Genomic DNA, 19,123 nt, shown 5'->3' on the forward strand with positions numbered 1-19,123 from the left:
GTGTACAGTATTGGAGAAGACAGACCTTGAGGGAGCATCTCTGCGAGTTCTGGGGGTTGGAAAACCATGGAACGACCTGGTAAGGACCCATCAGCCTCGCCGCCCACGGCTCACCCGCTCTCACTGGGAGCCTCCAGGCCTGCCACCTGCTTGTCCTGGCCCCGATATGTCCCAGTGCTTTATTCACTCTTCCACCACCCTTCGCCCCCCGCCCAAGGCCACTGCCCATCTAGACCCGACCCCAGCCCGACGTCCTCCCCGCGTGGCCACCGCGCTCTGCTTAGGTGGAGGATGCGGCGCGGCCAGGGAGCTCCCCGGAAGGCAGCCGCCGGCCGGCTTCCCCACAGCCAGTGCCCACCCCAGACGGGCTCTCTCCTAGCGTCTCCCGTCCCCGGACCGGAGAGCGGGTGTCCGGCGCGAATACCCCGTGGGCCCCGCTTCGGCCGCCTTTCCCAGGAGGGCGCGAGGGGCCGACCGCTCTGCGGGCGGACCTGGGCCGCGGGCTCCCCACTCGCAGCCCGGCGGGGACTCGCAGGGGCGCGCTCGATCGGGAGCGCGCGCGCCCGGCTGCTCCGAGGTCCGGCAGTGGCGCGAGGCGGGCAGAGGCGGAGCCGAGGGCGGGCCGGTCGCAGCCTCCGCCAGTCCCCGCTCCTTCCCCACCATCCCAGCAGAAGCGCGCCACCTCCCCGCCCCCACTCCCCTCCCCCACCGCGCGCGCTCCTCCCGCCCCGGAGCCTCGCCCTCCGCCACGATGAGCAAATGAGCGCGAGCGAGGGCATGAAATTTAAATTCCACTCAGGGGAGAAAGTGCTGTGCTTCGAGCCTGACCCCACCAAGGCGCGAGTGCTGTACGATGCCAAGGTGCCGCCGCGGAGGGACAGGGAGGAGGCGCGGGACGGGAACCCCGGGATGGGAGGCGAATGCGGATGCGGGTGTGGACGGCGCCGCGGAGCGGGGGAAGTGGCGGGGCCCGGGTGCTCCCTGCTCGCGGCTCCTCGGCCTGCGCGGCGCCACACGGGCGACAGGGGGCGCTCTCAGAACACCGCGCTGGGGAGTCTGGGCCCGGGCGCTTCCGCTTCCGCTTCCGTCCGGTGCCTGGGGTGTACTGGCGCCCTCGGAATACGGTGTGCGAAGTCTTAGGCCGGGGAGCTGGCAGCGGGGTCCGCCTGTCCAGGAGGTCGCTGGCACACAGCTTCTGCCTTGCGTTTAGCCCCTCATTCTGTGCGATCTAGTGCCGCGTGGGCTCCCAGTCGTGTCTAGGCTCGCCCCCTCCCGTAGCCCGCGATCCCCACCCCGAGGGCAAGGTTGCCCGGCTGTCATAGTCCTTCGGGGTCTTGCAGCATTTAGGTTTTCAATATCCGTGTCGCGCCCCGTGCCTGTCCGCCTAAGTCTCCGGGGCTCGGGGGTCGTTGAGCCACATCTGCAGCAACTAAGGTCTGAACGGCCAGAGGGAGTTGGCCTCGCACTCCGGAAGTTGGGGGCTAGCCCCGGGCCCCAGGTGTGTCTGGGAGGTGCTGCCCTTTGGGGGATTGCCCAAGCCTTCCGGGCTCTACATTTTACTTTCGGACTTTACCCCCGCTGCCCCCGTCTCAGTTTTCTGTTTGCTGTGCTTCCTCCCTCCCCGCCTTGAGTCTCCCCAAGGGTGTGACACGCCCCATCATTTGCCCCAGGCGTTTTCCAGGGGACACCGTTGGGAGGGATGGCGTTAAGCTGCGAGCCGAACTGGACCTGGACGCAGCGGAGCCCAGGAGACTACAACTCCCAAAGGTCTCTCGGCTGCAGCTCGCTTGTCTAGCCTGGACCCTTTTTAGTTAGTGACAGTTCGGCCGGCCAGTGGTTTCGGAAGCTGCACCCGTTCTCACACTCAGAGACCAATCGGGGTGGTTGGAGGGATGCTTCCTATTTTGAGGCATCCACTCAGGAAAAAAAATGGAATTGAAAGGAAAAATGTTTCAGTCCAGCTCTCTGTCTAAAAAAGGAGAGAATGCTTTCTTTTCTTTTACGAAAAGGTCTATGATTTAGTTTTTCTGATTCAGCTTCTAATATTCTCTATGCTCTATCGTTTGTGGACGATATTTCCTGGTTTCAGATTGTCGATGTTATTGTTGGGAAAGACGAAAAAGGCAGAAAGATCCCAGAATATCTGATCCATTTTAATGGTTGGAACAGAAGGTGAGTGTACTTGTTAAACCGGCCTGAAAATTGATCACCTCTGCACAGGAACATTGCAAACTTCTTTGTTAAGTTCTAGAGACACTCCTAGGAAAGTTTCATTTCCTGTTTTTGCTTTTTTAAAAAAATCAAACCTTGCCTACTCTGAAGAATGATTATTTCTAAGTCGATTATATTTGGATTCTCTATGGGTAATTTTGGAAACCCCAGTTGCTTCTGTGTCTGAATGAGTTCCGTTTTCAGTTTATTTACATCTTTTTTGTGATTTTAAAATATTTAAATAGTTTTCTAAAATGTACGTAATTCTGAGACACATCTGTTCCTGTGAGGTGCTTTTAACATTTGTTTCATATCAAACTAAAATAATGAATTTTACATTCTTTTCCTTTTTTGTTTGATTAGCTGGGATAGATGGGCAGCTGAAGATCATGTCCTTCGTGACACTGATGAAAATCGGAGATTACAGCGTAAATTGGCAAGGAAAGCTGTAGCTCGCCTGTAAGAATACAAAGAGCCTATAAATGTTACTCAGTGTGTTTTCTTTTAGTGTTTAGAATTTTTATGGAATAAAAGTTTTTAAATCTGGTAAACATGGTTTCTTAAGTAATTTTACATTTTTAAAGTGTGTTAGCGAATAGTGTTTCTATTGTATTCGAAATAACTGCTGTGCTTTCAGAGAAGTTATTGTGTAGTATTCTGAAGTGGAGATTACCAGTTCTGTTTTAAAGTTTAATTATATCTTAGGTACTTAAGAATTACTGTTATTGTGTTTTGGTTTTTTCCTCAAGACCAATATCAGTCATCGTCAGCATTTCAGTTGTGTTTGTTTCAGGAGAAGCACAGGAAGAAAGAGGAAGCGCTGCAGGTTGCCTGGTGTGGACTCTGTCTTAAAAAGCCTCCCTGCTGAAGAAAAAGATGAAAATGTTGAAAACTGTGAGTGGCTTGACTCATTTTCTCTGGTTAAAAGGAGTTTTACCTAGTTCTTTTATACTGCAGGATTGAGGGGGAAGATTCATTCGAATTACAGACAGGGAAACATTTTAAGCTCATTACATAAAACATCTGCCCCTTTTGTTTATAACAATTAAAGTAGCAGTCAATAAGTTTCTAATTAGACTTCATCAGTCTTGCACATGACCACTGCCTTCTCAGCCAGTGTCTTTATATGGACCCCTCAGAGGTGCATTCTCATGTTTTCTTCTTGGTACATTGCTCCACTTATGAATGCGCCAGGGAACCATAGGATCCTAGGTGACTGAACACTTGCAGATCATTTACCTGTGTGGTTTTTGCATTCCCTTGAAATTGGTGTTATATTTTTTCAAAATAAATTTCTATTCTGAAAGGTACAGTAATTGTGTTCAGCGTTTAAAATTTATGCAGGATAGGGCTTCCCTGCATAAATGGTTGAGAGTCCGCCTGCCGACGCAGGGGACACGGGTTCGTGCCCCGGTCCGGGAAGATCCCACATGCCGCGGATCGGCTGGGCCCGTGAGCCATGGCCGCTGAGTCTGCGCGTCCGGAGCCTGGGCTCCACAACGGGAGAGGCCACAACAGTGAGAGGCCCGCGTACCACAAAAAACGAAAAACAAACAAACAAACAAAAAAATTTATGCAGGATAGTAGTTTATTATTACCAGCAGTAGGACATGCATGCCACCTTAAAGAATTGTAAACATAAGGGTTAGGGAAGTGTATAATGCAGGTTTGCCTGGTGTTTTTTGTTTTACCTAGCAATAAGCAGTTCCTCTGATGACAGTAGTGAAGAAAAGGATGAAGAAATAAGTGAAGAAAGTGATATTGAAGAAAAGACTGAAGTGGTAAAAAGTTCTTATTGTAAAAACTCTTTGTCTTTGGCATATATTTTAGTGGTAAATTTCTAGTTGTGAAATGTTTTTTTTAACCAAATATTGTAAAATTGTACTTCATATATAAGGGAAAATAGCCCTTAACCCTTACTTATAGTTACTGTAAGAACCTCTCCATGGCTCTTCATACCCATAAAGGGTTTTCACAAATCATAGTTACCTCTTTCTTTCCAGTGAAAGTGTGAACTTTTTATAATGCCGATTAAGTATCAGAGTTTGGCATATTCTGTTTGCCTGTCTACAAAGTTAACATGAATCCCACTGGTAAAGTTAAGTTGGGAAGAAGCAAAATAATCATTTGCAGTGTGGTTAGTGGCCTAAAACAAGTTAACTTTTGGCTTTTAATATACTTTTCATTAGAACACTTGGCATCATTACTGGTGTAAATGTCGAAGATTAACTGGGTTTGTTTCATTGTAGGCTGTCCTTATGTTAGTCCTTCTTTGGATATAGACTCTCTGTTTTAGGTAGCTAAAAATGGAATTGTGATATTGCAGAAGGAAGAATCAGAGCTGCATGCAAAAAAGGAAATGGAAGAAAGAACAATAACTATAGAAATCCCTGAAGTTCTGAAGAAGAAGCTTGAGGACGATTGTTACTATATCAACAGGAGGAAACGGGTATACAGGGATAACATATAAAACGTGGATCTGTAATAGAGCTTTCATTTAGCTGTATTTTGCAATCTTAAAAAGTTGAGAACCTTGGAGGAATGAAATTCATATTTTAAGTTTTGTACTGAGTCGGGTTTTAAACTTCTCTGACAGTACTGTTCTGCTGATGAAAGTGTGCAGTCTTTTCCAGCCCTGGCTGCCCATTAGAATCTTCTAGGGAGCTTCGCAAAGTCCTGATGCCTGGGCTTCAACCAAGAGGTCAAGGTGAAATTGATTCTTGGTGTTGGGGGTGGCAGCTGAGGATAACTTAGAGGCTCCGCAGGTGGTTCTAATGGATCACTAAGCTGAGAATCACTGCTTGCATTTATTTTAAAAATTATTACTGTAATCTACATGGGGATATGATCAGTAGAAGAAAAACGTCAAAGAGCTTCAAAGCACATTTGCTTAAAAAATTATCTTCAAACACAATTGGCTTTATTTTTGAGCTTCAAAGATGATGTAGAGGGCTTCCCTGGTGGCGCAGTGGTTGAGAGTCCGCCTGCCGATGCAGAGGACACGGGGTCGTGCCCTGGTCCGGGAGGATCCCACATGCCGTGGAGTGGCTGGGCCCGTGAGCCATGGCCGCTGAGCCTGCGTGTCCGGAGCCTGTGCTCCGCAACGGGAGAGGCCACAGCAGTGAGAGGCCCGCGTACCGCAAAAAAAAAAAAAAAAAAAAAATGATGTAGACAAGACCACTGTTTCTTGGAATATATGGTTTATACAATGGGATGTATACATCAGATGTTTATATTTTTGTTAACAGTTAGTGAAACTTCCGTGCCAGACCAACATCATAACTATTTTGGAATCATACGTGAAGCATTTTGCTATCAATGCAGCCTTTTCAGCCAATGAGAGGCCTCGCCACCATCACGCTATACCACATGCCAACATGAATGTGCATTATATCCCAGCAGAAAAGAAGTAAGTAGGGGAGGGATGGTTGGCGTTTCATGGTTCGCTTCGGGTATTAGAGAAGTGACTTCCATTTAGAACAAGTAACATGTCTCTGTTTCAGTTATTATGAATTCATTTACTATAGCACTTGATGATTCACGTAATAACCAGTTTAATTTCAAAATATTGTCCCTTTTTCGGAATGTTCAGTAACTCCTTAGGTATGTGGTGTGGATCCATTGAGTATATGCACTGCCTCAACACCTGGAGTTTTTTTCAATGATGTAATTTAGGGAGATAACTCTTTTTCTTCCTTGAGAAGAACCAGAACGGGGGATGAGAATTTTATCGAGGCTTGTTTACAAACAGGTCTTTATCCTAGTCTGAGTAATTGTCCTCATAGCTTGCCTTGGGCACATGAGCCAGCAGGAGTGGAATCAGACACGTAGATTGTTTACCTTTAAACAGGTGTGTTAGTTCGTCAGGACGGCCCCCTTCTGCAGCACAGACTGCTTGGGCTCCTTGTGTGGCACTGGGCATATTCATTTGTGTTCAGTGTGGTAAGGTAAAATTACTTACTGCACTTTCTATTGTAGATCTGTGTTCCCATTTAATTCTTTATTATTAGCGTCTACAGGCTAACTTTATTTTTTACACACATAGGTATAGTATATAGCATTTAAAACTCTTCCTTCTTAAAATGTGCAATTTCATTGTGACATTTTGGAAAGTTCTTTTATTGCATCTCTAATCTCTTTAATCCTCGCAGCGTTGACCTTTGTAAGGAGATGGTGGATGGATTAAGAATAACCTTTGATTACACTCTCCCATTGGTTTTGCTTTATCCATATGAACAAGTTCAGTATAAAAAGGTGACTTCGTCCAAATTTTTTCTTCCGATTAAGGAAAGTACCACAAACACTAATAGGTGAGTTAACTTGCAGTTCAACCATCAGATATCATCAATGAAATAGCTAAATCTGTTTTTGAAGATTTCCATTGGATGCTATGGGGCCAACATGTTTGGAGGAGGGAGTAAATTGCAAAGCGCCCATACTGGTGGTTTTCTTTTTTCCTGGGTAAGCTAAGTCGTAATTCACTTGCAAATGGCTCTAAAAGGTTTTACCAAGTGAAGATTTCAGTGTAGAGAAGTTGGCTCTTGTGTAGCCATCCCGTGCTTTCCAAAGACAGTGGGGTGGAGAGAGCACGGCCTGAGAAAGGTAGATGTGGGTTTGATTTTGGCTCCCTCGCGTATAGGTTGTGTGGCTTGGGGAGGTGTCTTCTGAGCCTCTTGCTTTTGCCTCTGTACAATGGAAAGAACATTTGCTTCTGTAGGTAGTTATTAAATGAGGACGTTCATAAAGGGCTGGCCACCTTTGCCCTTCAGGTAAGGTTAGTTTCCTTCCCGGTCTGCTGTGTCACCACTTTCTTCCCTCAGTGACCAAGCATTTCCAAATATATTTTCTTTGGCGGGGTTGAAAGTCCCCCAGCCTGAGTCTATGCCTACATCTGTGTCAGCTACTCCCCTCTCCCCCGAGGCCTGTCTTCCTGAGAGTGGTCTGTTCTCATGATTTCCACTCATCCATCTCTTGCCTGTTTACCATCTGCCTTTGTCTCCCACCTCCCTCTGCTCCCAAGGGGCACTGACAGCCTCCCACTTGGTGTGCCATGTGTCGGCCACCTTTCCTCCCACCCCGTCCCTTTCCTTCCCGGGTCCTGTCTCCTGGTTGTCTGCCTCATGACCATCTCTTCTCAGCCTGCCTTCCTTCCCCATTGGTTCCACCCCATTTGAGAGGCCTGTGTGACTCCCTGGGGACCTGTGTTGATGTCCCCATGCCCTCCTCCAAACCTCGAGGTTCCCAGTGTCTGGGGTGGACCGTGTGTTGCCACAAAATTTGGCCGATGTTTGTGGCGTTTCTAATCTTACCAGTAGTTACACTGTGATGAGATAATGTGGTATTATTCTCTCCACCAGGGTTTCTCAACCTTGGCTCTACTGATGTTTTGAACTGTATCATCTTTTGTGGTGGGACTGTCCTGTGCACTGTAGGATGTTGGGCAGCATCCCTGGGCTCCACCCATTAGATCCCAATGGCACTTTCCCAGTTGTGACAATCAAAACTATCTCCAGAAGGTGTCAGTGTCCCCTGGCAGAGTGGAATCACTCCCAGTTGAGAACCACTGATCTAAAACAAGTATAAAAGGGCATCACAATCTTTAATGCCAGTGTGCCTTGAGGAATTATTTAAAGGGTTAAAATGATTTAATAGGTCTAGTTACTTTTGAAGAAAATATTCGTTTTGGCACATCTGGAAGTGAAAGTTTCTAAGCCTCCTGGAGCGGAGTGGAGGGTGTGTTTACTGTGTGAAAGAAGACGTTGAAGAACCCCTCCAGGTTTTACAGAGATTCTGTGGGCCAGGCACGTGTGACGTTCTCCCGTGTCTTCCGCAGGAACCCAGAGGAGCTCTCTCCAAGCCCACCTTTGTTGAATCCATCCACACCACAGTCCGCAGAGAGTCAGCCAACCACAGGCGAGCCAGCCACCCCCAAAAGGCGCAAAGCCGAGCCGGAAGCCTTGCAGTCTCTGAGGCGGTCCACACGCCACTCCGCTAATTGCGACCGGCTGTCGGAGAGCAGCGCCTCGCCTCAGCCCAAGCGCCGGCAGCAGGACGCGTCTGCCAGCATGCCCAAGCTGTTCCTGCACCTGGAAAAGAGTAGGTCCACTCCCCGTGCAGGAAGGCTCCGCCGGGGAGAGCGATGTTGCACTTCGTGCTCCTGAAACGACTGCAGCCGGCAGGAGGTGCTGGGGGAGAACAGGACGAGCACAGGGTCACATCCAGATTCGCCTGCTCAGCTCTGGGAATTTGACTCGGGAGTTCGGCCCGCCTGAGGCTCATGAGGCATTGTCCCTAACCTACCCTCAGCTATAGCTAGGAGAAGGGAGCTCCCCATGCCTTCAGCTCCGCAGCGTGGATCCTTGGCGCTGACCGGTTAGAGCTGGCCCGCAAGTCTGGTAGCAGCCCCTCCCCTCAGCCCTAATCTGCCGTACTGGGCAACCGCTAGTTACTTCCTGTCCCTATGGATTTGCCTCTGCTGGGCGTGTGTTCATACCAGTAGAATCGTACTATATGTGGCCTTCTGTCTGCGGCTTCTTTCACTTCACATAATGTTTTCAAGGTTCATCACATAGCATATCTCAGTACTTGATTCCTTTGCTTTGCTTTTTTCCGCCAAATAATGTTCCAGGTACTGTCTTTAATAGGGAAGTCTTATTGTTAAAGATTAATAACGTCTCTGCTGCTTGTAAAGGTCTTCCAGCAATCTTTAATTCCGTAACTGTGTGATTTACAAGTGAATAATTGACATCTTTTCCTTTTGAAGAGACACCCGTTCATAGCAGATCATCCTCACCCGTTCCTCTGACCCCTAGCAAGGAAGGGAGTGCGGTGTTTGCTGGCTTTGAAGGCAGAAGAACTAATGAAATAAATGAGGTAAAGAGTTAGTGCCTGCTGTTCATCCCCAGTGAGTCCTTCCTTCTGTGGTTTCTTAAATCCTGCAGGAGGAAGTTGGGTTTTCTTAGAAGAAGCATTATGTTACTCTTGCTGCGGATAGTAACAGAATTGTTCATGATTGTAACGTATTTGTGGTTTCTAAAATGAGACAATGGTTAGGACTCCAGCCCTACACTTAACATTCATCTTTTATTTCAAATAAGTACAAGTATTGAAGTGTGAGGATTTTCATTTTATGGAACAGTTATCAGCACATCTTTTCTGCAAAAGGCCAGAGAGTAAATATTTTAAACCTTGTGGGCCACACAGTTGCTGTTGAGACTACCCACCTCCAAAGCATCCACAGGCACTCTGTAAATGAATGAGTGTGCTGTGGTCCAATGAAACTTTATTTATGGATGCTGAAATTTGAATATCAGATAATTTTTGCATGTTATGAAATATTCCACTTTGGGCATTTTCTCAATCATTTAAAAATAAGAAACCCATCCTCGGGACTTCCCTGGTGGCGCAGTGGTTAAGAATCCACCTGCCAATGCAGGGGACACGGGTTCGAGCCCTGGGCCGGGAAGATCCCACATGCCGCGGAGCCACTAAGCCCGTGCGCCACAACTACTGAGCCTGCGCTCTAGAGCTCGTGAGCCACAACTACTGAGCCTGCGTGCTGCAACTACTGAAGCCTGCGTGCCTAGAGCCCACGCTCTGCAACAAGAGAAGCCACAATGAGAAGCCCGCGCACTGCAACAGAAGAGCAGCCCCCGCTTGCCGCAACTAGAGAAAGCCCGTGCGCAGCAACGAAGACCCAACGCGGAGAAAAATAAATAAAATAAATGAAATAAATAAATATTTTTAAAAAACCATCCTCAACAGTAGTATTATCATCATCCCTTTGAGGGCATGCTATATGCCCGCATTGTGCCAGGCGCTTGACCTAAATTACCTCGAGTTCTCGAGAATAGTCTCACCACCAGAGTTCCATTTTATGGATGGGAAAACTTCAATTTAAAACTATTTTTAAGGCCAGTTAACTGTGGTAGGTAGTGAGTGTTTCAGGAGTTCAGGAGGTGTCTTAGCCCACTGGGGTGTTCTGTGACTCTCACCTAGGAAGTGGGCTTTTTCTTGTTTCTGTGCATAGGGAAGGATGGCTTTACTAGAAAGAATATTTGATGACAGGGGTCGGCAAACTTTTCTTATACAGGGTCAGATTGTAAATATCTTCAGGGTTGTGCGCCAGCGTGAAAGCGGTATGGAAAGTTCACAAATGAATGAGTGTGCAGTGTCCCTCCAAAATGCATTCACGCACGCTAGTAATTGAATTTCATGACTTTCATATGTCGTGAAGTATTCATTTGATTTTTAAAAAACCATTAAAAACGTAACCGTGGGGCTTCCCTGGTGGCGCAGTGGTTGGGAGTTCGCCTGCCGATGCAGGGGACGTGGGTTCGTGCCCCCGTCCGGGAGGATCCCACATGCCGCGGGGGCGGCTGGGCCCGCAGGCCATGGCCGCTGGGCCTGCGCGTCCGGAGCCTGTGCTCCGCAGCGGGAGAGGCCACAGCAGTGAGAGGCCCGCGTACTGCAAAAACAAAAACGAAAACAAAAACGTAACCGTTCTTAGCACATGGGGGTTGGATTTGGCCCGAGGACTGTAAGTTGGCCGACCCCTGCTAGAAAGCTCAATTTGTGTTACAGTGATGTTGAGGGAAGATTTAGGAAATTCCTAGTGCAAGCAGTCCCTGATTTTCCATTTTTCAGACAAGAGGGGCCTGCAAGTGTTATTATTTATGGGGAATCATGTTTCTTCTAGAAGACATCTGAATATTGAGGCATGGCCATTCCCTATCTGGTCACTGGTGCAAGGCCGCCATCTAGTGGTTGTAGGTAGAGCTGTAAGCTCTAGTGAAAAAGAATTTCTGGTCAATGGTTGGAGTTGGGCAGACTCTCAATGATTCGTGAGACCTTAGTGCATTCCCCCTCCGTAAGTGCCTATACTGGAGTATGTTTTCCCCAGGGCTCTGCATCCTGACCACCTGAGACTCACTCTCCCAATGACGTTCACTGCCCCACCACATGCGGAGGGTCTGGACTCACATTCCTGCTTGAGATCACAGGTGGTTCCCGTGCACACCCCAGTTAAGAATCCTCCACTAGAAACCTGTTATTTTCCCCCATAATGCATCTTTGATAAATAGGAGATGATTCACTGCACTGAGATGCAAAATTGAGTGAGGTAGACTGGCTTGCTAACTAACCAGATGAGCTGCTTTTGCACACGTGCACTTCATGCCTCCAGTGATCTCAGACTCCCCTATGTTCACTTTGAGTATCATTGTCGAAAACAGTTCCCGAGCTTCAGCTGTGTGCACCACGGGGTTAGGTGCTGGGGATAGTGTAAAGGTGCTGAAACTTACTCCTACCCTGAACCTTGTACAGCACAGAAGGGTGGGGTCAGTGAGGCAAGGGCTGAAGCCCAGACATTCTGCATGGAGTCTTATGGAACCGTGGTGGTACTTGTTAACTTCTACAATTTCATTTGATTAAATTGACTACATCATCAGCCTTTCCCGGGTCGTTTTGGCATCCTTCTGCTTGGTCTTGTAGAGGGTTTCCTTTGACGCTACTATTTCCAGATTAAACTTGACAGATCTCAAAAAGCAAAACAGCAACTCAGGAGAAGCGTTCTATAATTTGCTGAAGTATTTCTGTGGAAGCTCATCAGAGAGTTTTGAAATTCAACTCTTACTTTAACAAAAGTCCCAAATCCACCCACAGTTCTGAAATTCAAAGCGAAGGAAAAGAAATCAGTTACCAGGGTTGAAATCTATTTTCACTTGATTCAATGGATGAAATTAGGTTCCAAAGTGAATCTAACATAGCAGAAAATTAGACAGCCTTGAAACAATGGTAACATCATTACTCAAAACATCTTTGGATCACTTTATTGCTTCACTGTCTAATACAGCAGAATTTTCAGTAAAGGAAAAGGGGCAAAATGACCAAAACAGTTAGAGCTAATTTACAGGTAGTAGCTATTGAAAATTAGAAAATATCTCCCTAATCTAATTTTAAGTCTTTCTTCCTCATTTTATTTATTTTTATAAGTTTGTGTTATTTGATATAGTGGCATTTTTTTTTTAATTTATTTTATTTATTTATTTTTGGCAGCATTGGGTCTTCGTTGCTGCACGCGGGCTTTCTCTAGTTGCAGCGAGCAGGGGCTACTCTTCGTTGCGGTGCATGGGCTTCTCATTGTGGTGGCTTCTCGTTGCAGAGCATGGACTCTAGGCGCGCGGGCTTCAGTAGTTGTGGCACGTGGGCTCAGTAGTTGTGGCTCGTGGGCTCTAGAGCACAGGCTCAGTAGTTGTGGCACACGGGCTTAGTTGCTCCGTGGCATGTGGGATCTTCCTGGACCAGGGCTCGAACCCGTGTCCCCTGCATTGGCAGGTGGATTCTTCACCACTGCGCCACCAGGGAAGCCCGAGTGGCATATTTTTTTCATCGTCATACAATTTGTCATAATTTTTAGGTGGTTAGAAGTGTCTCCATGTTGCCAAGGAAGGTGGGATGGCTTCAGAACCTCCACATTGGTTTCTTGTCATTGTTTTGTTCCACATTTGGTTTCCTCCCATTTTCTGGTCCAGCTGTGAGGCAGCTCCAGAGGTGCCAGAGGGATGGGAAGCTTGGGTGTGAAAATGTGACACTTGATGGGTGATGTCTTTCTGCTGGCCTGAGAATGTCAATGTGTATGTGTTTCTGCCGGGATTCCAAATGTTCAGATCTGTTGGTACTGGAGTGTTAAGATATAACAACAAAGCATTCAATCTGCTTTTCCCAGGTCCTCTCCTGGAAACTTGTACCCGACAGTTACCCGCCAGGTGACCAGCCACCTCCACCCTCTTACATTTATGGGGCGCAACACTTGCTGCGATTGTTCGGTAAGAAATCCTGGTCCCTGCTTTCTTCTTGCCCTTTTTATTTTCTTTTTTGATTTTAACACTTATAAGCTTATGTACATCTTGTGGTAATTTTGGCGTCTAAGAAAAATCATTAAATGTTGATCTCAAAAAAAAACACTGAAAGAATCTTAAATTTCATAAAAATTGTGTTTGTAATGTTTGTACTACTACTCTGTTTTTGTGTTCAGTAAGAGTTTTGGTGTTGCTCGGCAACGTAGATGTTAATTTCAATTCAAATAAAGACACATGGGGCGCCAGAGGATCCCTGAGTGTGTCCTACTCATCGCCAGATTCTGCCGATTGATTGTAAATGGTTTTGCTTTTATTTTTAATGCAGTGAAACTTCCAGAAATCCTTGGAAAGATGTCCTTTTCTGAGAAGAATCTGAAGGCTTTACTGAAGCACTTTGATCTCTTTCTGAGGTATTGTTATTAGTTTGTCAAAACTTACTCTGCCACCTTATATATGACTTTTCTGAACTTGTCTTCAGCAGATGTGGAAGCTAGCTCTGTGGTATTTTAAATGGTAGCAGTATTACCCAAGTATGGTTGGTTCTAACAGTAATTGTAACATGGGGGTTTGGGGCTATTTTTTTCATAGTTTATCTGGTTTCTAAGTGAAGGGTATTCAATGTACGGAGGTAAAATTTTTTGGTGTCACTAGAAGAATCCAGTTGGATAACCATGTGAATAGAAAATTAATTTTCTAAAGAAGTGATTGATAATAATTTAATTCTATGTATTTTATTCAGGAGTACCCTAAGTATGTGACTTTTCTTTGTTGCATGTATATAAACTAACTTAAATTTACAGGTCTGATTTTGGTGTCTGTTTTGGAGTTAAGATAAATGTGCTGATAGTTTGTGAGTTCGGAGAAAGGTATTGTTTCCTTCACCTGGCAGAGCCAGTCATTTTATTAGGGTCAGATCATTTGTCCCGAGGCTCTCTCCCCTCCCCTGCATCTGGGACTGTGGACCCCAGGCTCCGTTATGCCTGTGGCCCAACTCTCCCACCCAGATGTCTATTGACCAGTTCCTCTTGGCGTTCAAGGCTGGTTGTCACTCTGCCTCACCCAGCTTGTCACATCACCCTGACCTGTTTCTTGATTCTCTTTAAAGGGGTACCTTTTCCTTGTATTTAGTCCCCAACCTGCAAGAGCTAATCAAGTAGGATTTTCCAGAGTGGAGACCACTCCAGCCAGAGAAATGGGTCTTGGAGTTTTTTTAAGATATTTGTGTGGGTATTTTGAATAAAGTATCCAATAAGTGGAATTAGACTTTATAACATTTTATTAGAAACAAGTTTCAAAAACGCTCTCTTCCCCTCCAGCCTCCCCCTCAAAAAAAGCCACAGCTCTGTTTGGCTTCAACATTTCGTTAAGCTGAAATCAAATAATGCCAAAATGAGACAGCTGCAAGTTAGCATAGGAGAGGCTGCTGATTTTGAGTTATGCGCAATACGAAATAGAAATTAGGGTTTTAGAAGGTAACTTAGAAAGATTTACAAATAAATATAGTACGGTTGACCCTTGAACAACATGGGTTTGAACTGCACAGATCGACTTATATGCGGATTTTTAAAAATAGTAAATACTATGTAGTACTACATGATCCATGTGGTTGGTTGAGTCTAGGAATTTGGAAGAACAGTGGATATGGAGGGCCCAACTGTAAGTTATACAGGGATTTTCAACTGTGTAGAGGGTCAGCGCCCCTAACCCACACATTGTTCAAGGGTCAGCTGTAATGGGTTTTGAAAATGTATCCAAAGACGTTAACGAGAGAAACAATGGATCAGTAATTGCTGTAGGAAGGGTACACTCAAAGAAGACAGAGTTATCTCTCAAATGAATTTTGATTTGGTTTTTACTAAAGAAGGTATTGCAGAGGTTTATCCTTATCTTTTTAGGAATTTGGACAGGTGGGAAGAGTCAGGGGAAACAAACAAGGGGCTAATTACTTAGCTTACTAGCTAATGTGGCCCGTGTGAGAATGTTTTAGCCATTCATGGTGAAATATTTGATACTTCAGAGTCAAGGTAGTACCTCTGTGTTGCAGATTCTTGAGTGGCTACATTTTAACATCCATCCATAGTCAGGCATAAGTCAGTGCTGCTTACCTATTTTGGTGGAACTGCAGCACCTTTTGGCATGGCAAATTGGGCCACAAAATGCTCTTCACTAATTAAACCATTCAGTTTTGATTTAACTTAGGCCATGTAAGTACTGTGAATTTCTCAGGTGACATTTATTGAGTTTATAATTGATTTTTTATAGGTTTTTTTTTTGTTGTTGTTGTTGTTGTTTGCGGTACGCGGGCCTCTCACTGTTGTGGCCTCTCCCGTTGTGGAGCACAGGCTCCGGACGCACAGGCCCAGCGGCTACGGCTCACAGGGCCAGCCACTCCGCGGCACGTGGGATCTTCCCGGACCGGGGCACGAACCCGTGTCCCCTGCATCAGCAGGCGGACTCTCAACCACTGCACCACCAGGGAAGCCCCTCTAGTTTGTTTTTAAAAGAGGAAAATGTGGGACTTCCGTGGTCAAGTGGCTAAGACTCCATGCTCCCAATGCCGGGGGCCCGGGTTCCATCCTTGGTCAGGGAACCGCATGCCACAACTAAAGATCCTGCGAGCCTCAACTAAGACCTGGCATAGCCAAATATAAATAAGTAAATAAAGAAATGAGGAAAATGTAGAAATAGTCACGAGGCCTTTTTGCACAGAAGTGATTATATAGTCAAGACTGCCACCTAGTGGAGTTTAGGTTCTATTTCTGTTTGTACACTTGATAGTGAAAGGATTCCAATGAAATAGTCATTAACGTCGAAGCTGGATATGTGCAATGAAAGTAACCAGTATATAGACATCAAGATTATATTCATTATTTTTTTTCTATCTCATACAGAAAAGAGTGAAATGTTAGAGTGGTTGGAAGTTAAAATTTTGCTTCTTGGTATTTGGCCTTCGTTGTGGTGATCATAGGGGCTATTTGTTTTCTTTTTCCAGGTTTTTAGCAGAATACCATGATGACTTTTTCCCAGAGTCTGCCTATGTTGCTGCCTGTGAGGCGCACTACAGCACGAAGAACCCCAGGGCGATTTATTAAGGTTTTGATGGTTCTGGAAGAACAGCTTCTCTATCTAGCTTTGCACTCTCCGTTCCCGATAAAGAACTAGGGAGTTGGTGGGCCTTCCTTACAGGCAGAGCGAATGCGACACTTGCCTTGGGGGTGTGTGGCAGAGGCGGGCCCATTTGTTTGAGTTGCTTACCTACCGTAGTTATTTCTGTTAAGGATTACTTCCTAGGTACCTGAACGGCCTCCAACATGTGACCCTTGCCACAGTACGTCATCTGTGATGGCGGGCAAAGAGCAGCTGCGTTCACAATGAATTGTTTACGAAAGTGTGCGTAGGTTGGGCTGCTTCAGTAGATGGAGTTACTTGTTAGCAATAACCACATTTTTTAGTTATTTGTTAGCATTAAACAAAATTGTTTTGCAAACCGTTTTCATTCCTGTGATAAGGCTGAGCAACAAAACATTAGTTTTGCTTGGAAACCAAAAAGTAGTCCCAGAATATTTTAGAGGGGGTTGATATTGATGGCAAAAGAAAATTTGCAGCTATACATTTGCTTGTTACAGTTCCTTTTCTAGAAAACCTTATTTTTGGTGATCTAAATAAAGCATTGCCTGAATGTTTGAGATTTTATAGCTACACTTGGTTGTGTAATGTTATGTTCCCTTTCTGTAGGATGTTATTTTGGGTGATCTCAAATAAATCAACTTGTTGGAAAGAACCAAGAGAGAGTTTTCACTCTGGTCTTGTCCTCTTTCTTCATTGTAGAAAAACAGCAAGGTAACTTTGATTCATAACTTTTTTGTGTTTTATTTTGTTTTCCCTTTGTGACTTTTTTATTAAGAACTTTTGTTTTCCTTTCCTTCTTTGATTTCGCCTGACTAGAAGGTGGTCACTGGAAGTTGGGATAGCTCCTCGCTGGTTTGGGGCCAACATATTTATCCTATTCCAACATTACCAGCTGATGGTCTCTGAAGTCATCCTTCTAATCCTCACCTAGGTCTCTCACATGCCTGCCCTTTTCCCCAGGATATTTTAGAAAGTTCCAGCTCTGTTTGAGAGATACCAGTACCATACAGATGCTTGAACATAGCATCTGCATTTTCTCGTAGCTCGGTTTAGTTGACCTTAATTTCCAAAGATCACTGGACATGAACGACAAGAGCCACAGGGAGTTTCAAAACTCTCTAAATGGTTCCATCAAAGAGACTTCTGTATACACTGACCCATGAGAATCAGAACCTCGAAGTCGAGTAATGTCATTTTAGTGCACATAGTTGCTAAGCAAACGTCAGGTTTTGGCTTCTAACCTGGAGTAGCATTTGGGTTCATGCTAGGTTTCATCTCCGTTTGGTTTACGCAATGCTTGTTTAATTCTGGTGCACCCGCAGTATGCTCTGAATTGTTGAAAAAGTTAAATGAGTAATTATTCATGGCCTGGAAAAGAAAAAATTTTTCTTTTATAAGAATCTACTTGTTCAATGTCCCCAATGAAATGAACACAGACTGTCTCTTGGAACATTTATATAGTTATATACCTTGAGTTTACAATTAATGCATTTTCTAATAATGAACAATTATTTTCTTCCCTTAAAGGCATTTTTCTGTGTGTGTGTGGCTTGCGCATGCGGGATATTAGTTCCCCGACCAGGGATCAAACGTGTGCCCCCTGCAGTGGAAGTGCAGAGTCCCAACCACTGGACTGCCAGGTTCTTAATCACAACTTCCCTTAAGCTGATTATTTGTACCTTAGGTTTGATTTAAATAACTGTTCAAAGTATTATCCCTTTATTGTATATTGCTAATAATTTTTCAAATAATTCATCAGTTAAAAAAATGATTTAAATGTCTAGACTGGACTTCCCTGGTGGCGCAGTGGTTAAGAATCCGCCTGCCAGTGCAGGGGACACGGATTCAAGCCCTGTTCCGGGAAGATCCCACATGCCGCGGAGCAACTAGGCCCATGCACCACAACTACTGAGCCCGTGTGCCACAACTACTGAAGCCCACTTGCCTAGAGCCCGTGCTCCACAACAAGAGAAGCCACTACAACGAGAAGCCCGTGCACCGCAACGAAGAGCAGCCCCCGCTCGCCACAACTAGAGAAAGCCCGCACACAGCAATGAAGACCCAACGCAGCCAAAAATGAATAAATTTTTAAAAATTAAAATAAATTTTAAAACTTTAAAGTAAATGAATTTAAATGTCTAGACCATCCTTATAAAAATTATACATTATCCTTTTTTTGTCAATTTTTATATTGTTACTTTCCTAAACTGCCAAATCTTGCAGTTAAGTGTCGCATCATTGGATTAGTGTCTTCCTTTTAAATTGTTTAAAGATGTATTGAAAGTATTTCTATAACTTGTGTGTCATATCGGTGTACTAGGACTTTGAAAAAAACATGTGAGAAGGAAAAAAACATTTCCAAACAGAAGTAGATTGTAAAGCATTTCATAGTACAGTGTATACAAAAAAAGAAAAATTTACCATTTTACAAAAGTTGACGTCTGTCATTAGGTTATTTTATCAACTCTGTAAACATTTGAGCAAGTGCAATTACCCTGTTTTGCCATTATTTTCTTAATAACTCAGTGGCCCCTGCCCTTTAACATTTAGCCAAAGGTAAGTTTATCTGAACATTTACTGACAACTGTGGTACCAAAAACTGCTAGGTATTGAAAGATGAGAATGAGTAAGGCATTGGTGGGGGGATATAGTTAAGAGAATCTGTACAGCCATACCACTGTTATTTTTACTAACCAAGTTAAGTTAGGAAGTGTGTTACTTTAACCAGTTCTTAATTTTAAAAAGTATAATGTAACCATAAATGGCAACATTTCCCCAAATTAAGCTCGTCCAAGAAAGAATGGGTAACTCTACTCTTTTAACTGGTGTGTGGATGTCAGTTTAGGCGGGTTTGATTACTAAGTTTTCACTAGTTATAAAGTCTGGCAAGATGGTGTTAAGGGACTTGGTATCCATTGGGAAAA

At 44.9% G+C, this 19,123-nt stretch overlaps 1 protein-coding gene across 2 annotated transcripts; it reads left to right on the top strand.

The window, feature by feature from the left end:
* Positions 1 to 679: 679 nt before the first annotated feature.
* MSL3 (MSL complex subunit 3) lies at positions 680 to 16,851 on the top strand. Of its 2 annotated transcripts, none has more exons than XM_032620166.1 (13): positions 680 to 861; positions 2,090 to 2,172; positions 2,575 to 2,670; positions 3,005 to 3,105; positions 3,907 to 3,992; positions 4,538 to 4,660; positions 5,460 to 5,620; positions 6,363 to 6,521; positions 8,045 to 8,307; positions 8,975 to 9,084; positions 12,938 to 13,037; positions 13,396 to 13,480; positions 16,063 to 16,851. In XM_032620166.1, the coding sequence occupies exons 1-13, from the start codon at positions 760 to 762 to the stop codon at positions 16,160 to 16,162; spliced, it is 1,569 nt and encodes a 522-aa protein (XP_032476057.1). In that variant the 5' UTR covers positions 680 to 759; the 3' UTR covers positions 16,163 to 16,851. The 2 variants fall into 2 exon arrangements, with proteins under 2 accessions (XP_032476057.1, XP_032476058.1); XM_032620167.1 differs by lacking the exon at positions 680 to 861 and adding an exon at positions 1,098 to 1,498.
* Positions 16,852 to 19,123: the final 2,272 nt, after the last annotated feature.

The sequence above is a fragment of the Phocoena sinus genome, chromosome X (genome assembly GCF_008692025.1).
Source record: "Phocoena sinus isolate mPhoSin1 chromosome X, mPhoSin1.pri, whole genome shotgun sequence".
Classification (NCBI taxonomy): Eukaryota; Metazoa; Chordata; class Mammalia; order Artiodactyla; family Phocoenidae; genus Phocoena; species Phocoena sinus.

What these genes read in the sequence shown, in the direction of transcription:
- MSL3 (XM_032620166.1), top strand. Translation starts at nt 760, where the DNA reads ATGAGCGCGAGCGAGGGCATGAAATTTAAATTCCACTCAGGGGAGAAA. An exon ending in GAACTAATGAAATAAATGAG is followed by an intron (nt 9,085 to 12,937) that starts GTAAAGAGTTAG and finishes TGCTTTTCCCAG; the next exon opens with GTCCTCTCCTGGAAACTTGT. An exon ending in ACACTTGCTGCGATTGTTCG is followed by an intron (nt 13,038 to 13,395) that starts GTAAGAAATCCT and finishes TTTTTAATGCAG; the next exon opens with TGAAACTTCCAGAAATCCTT.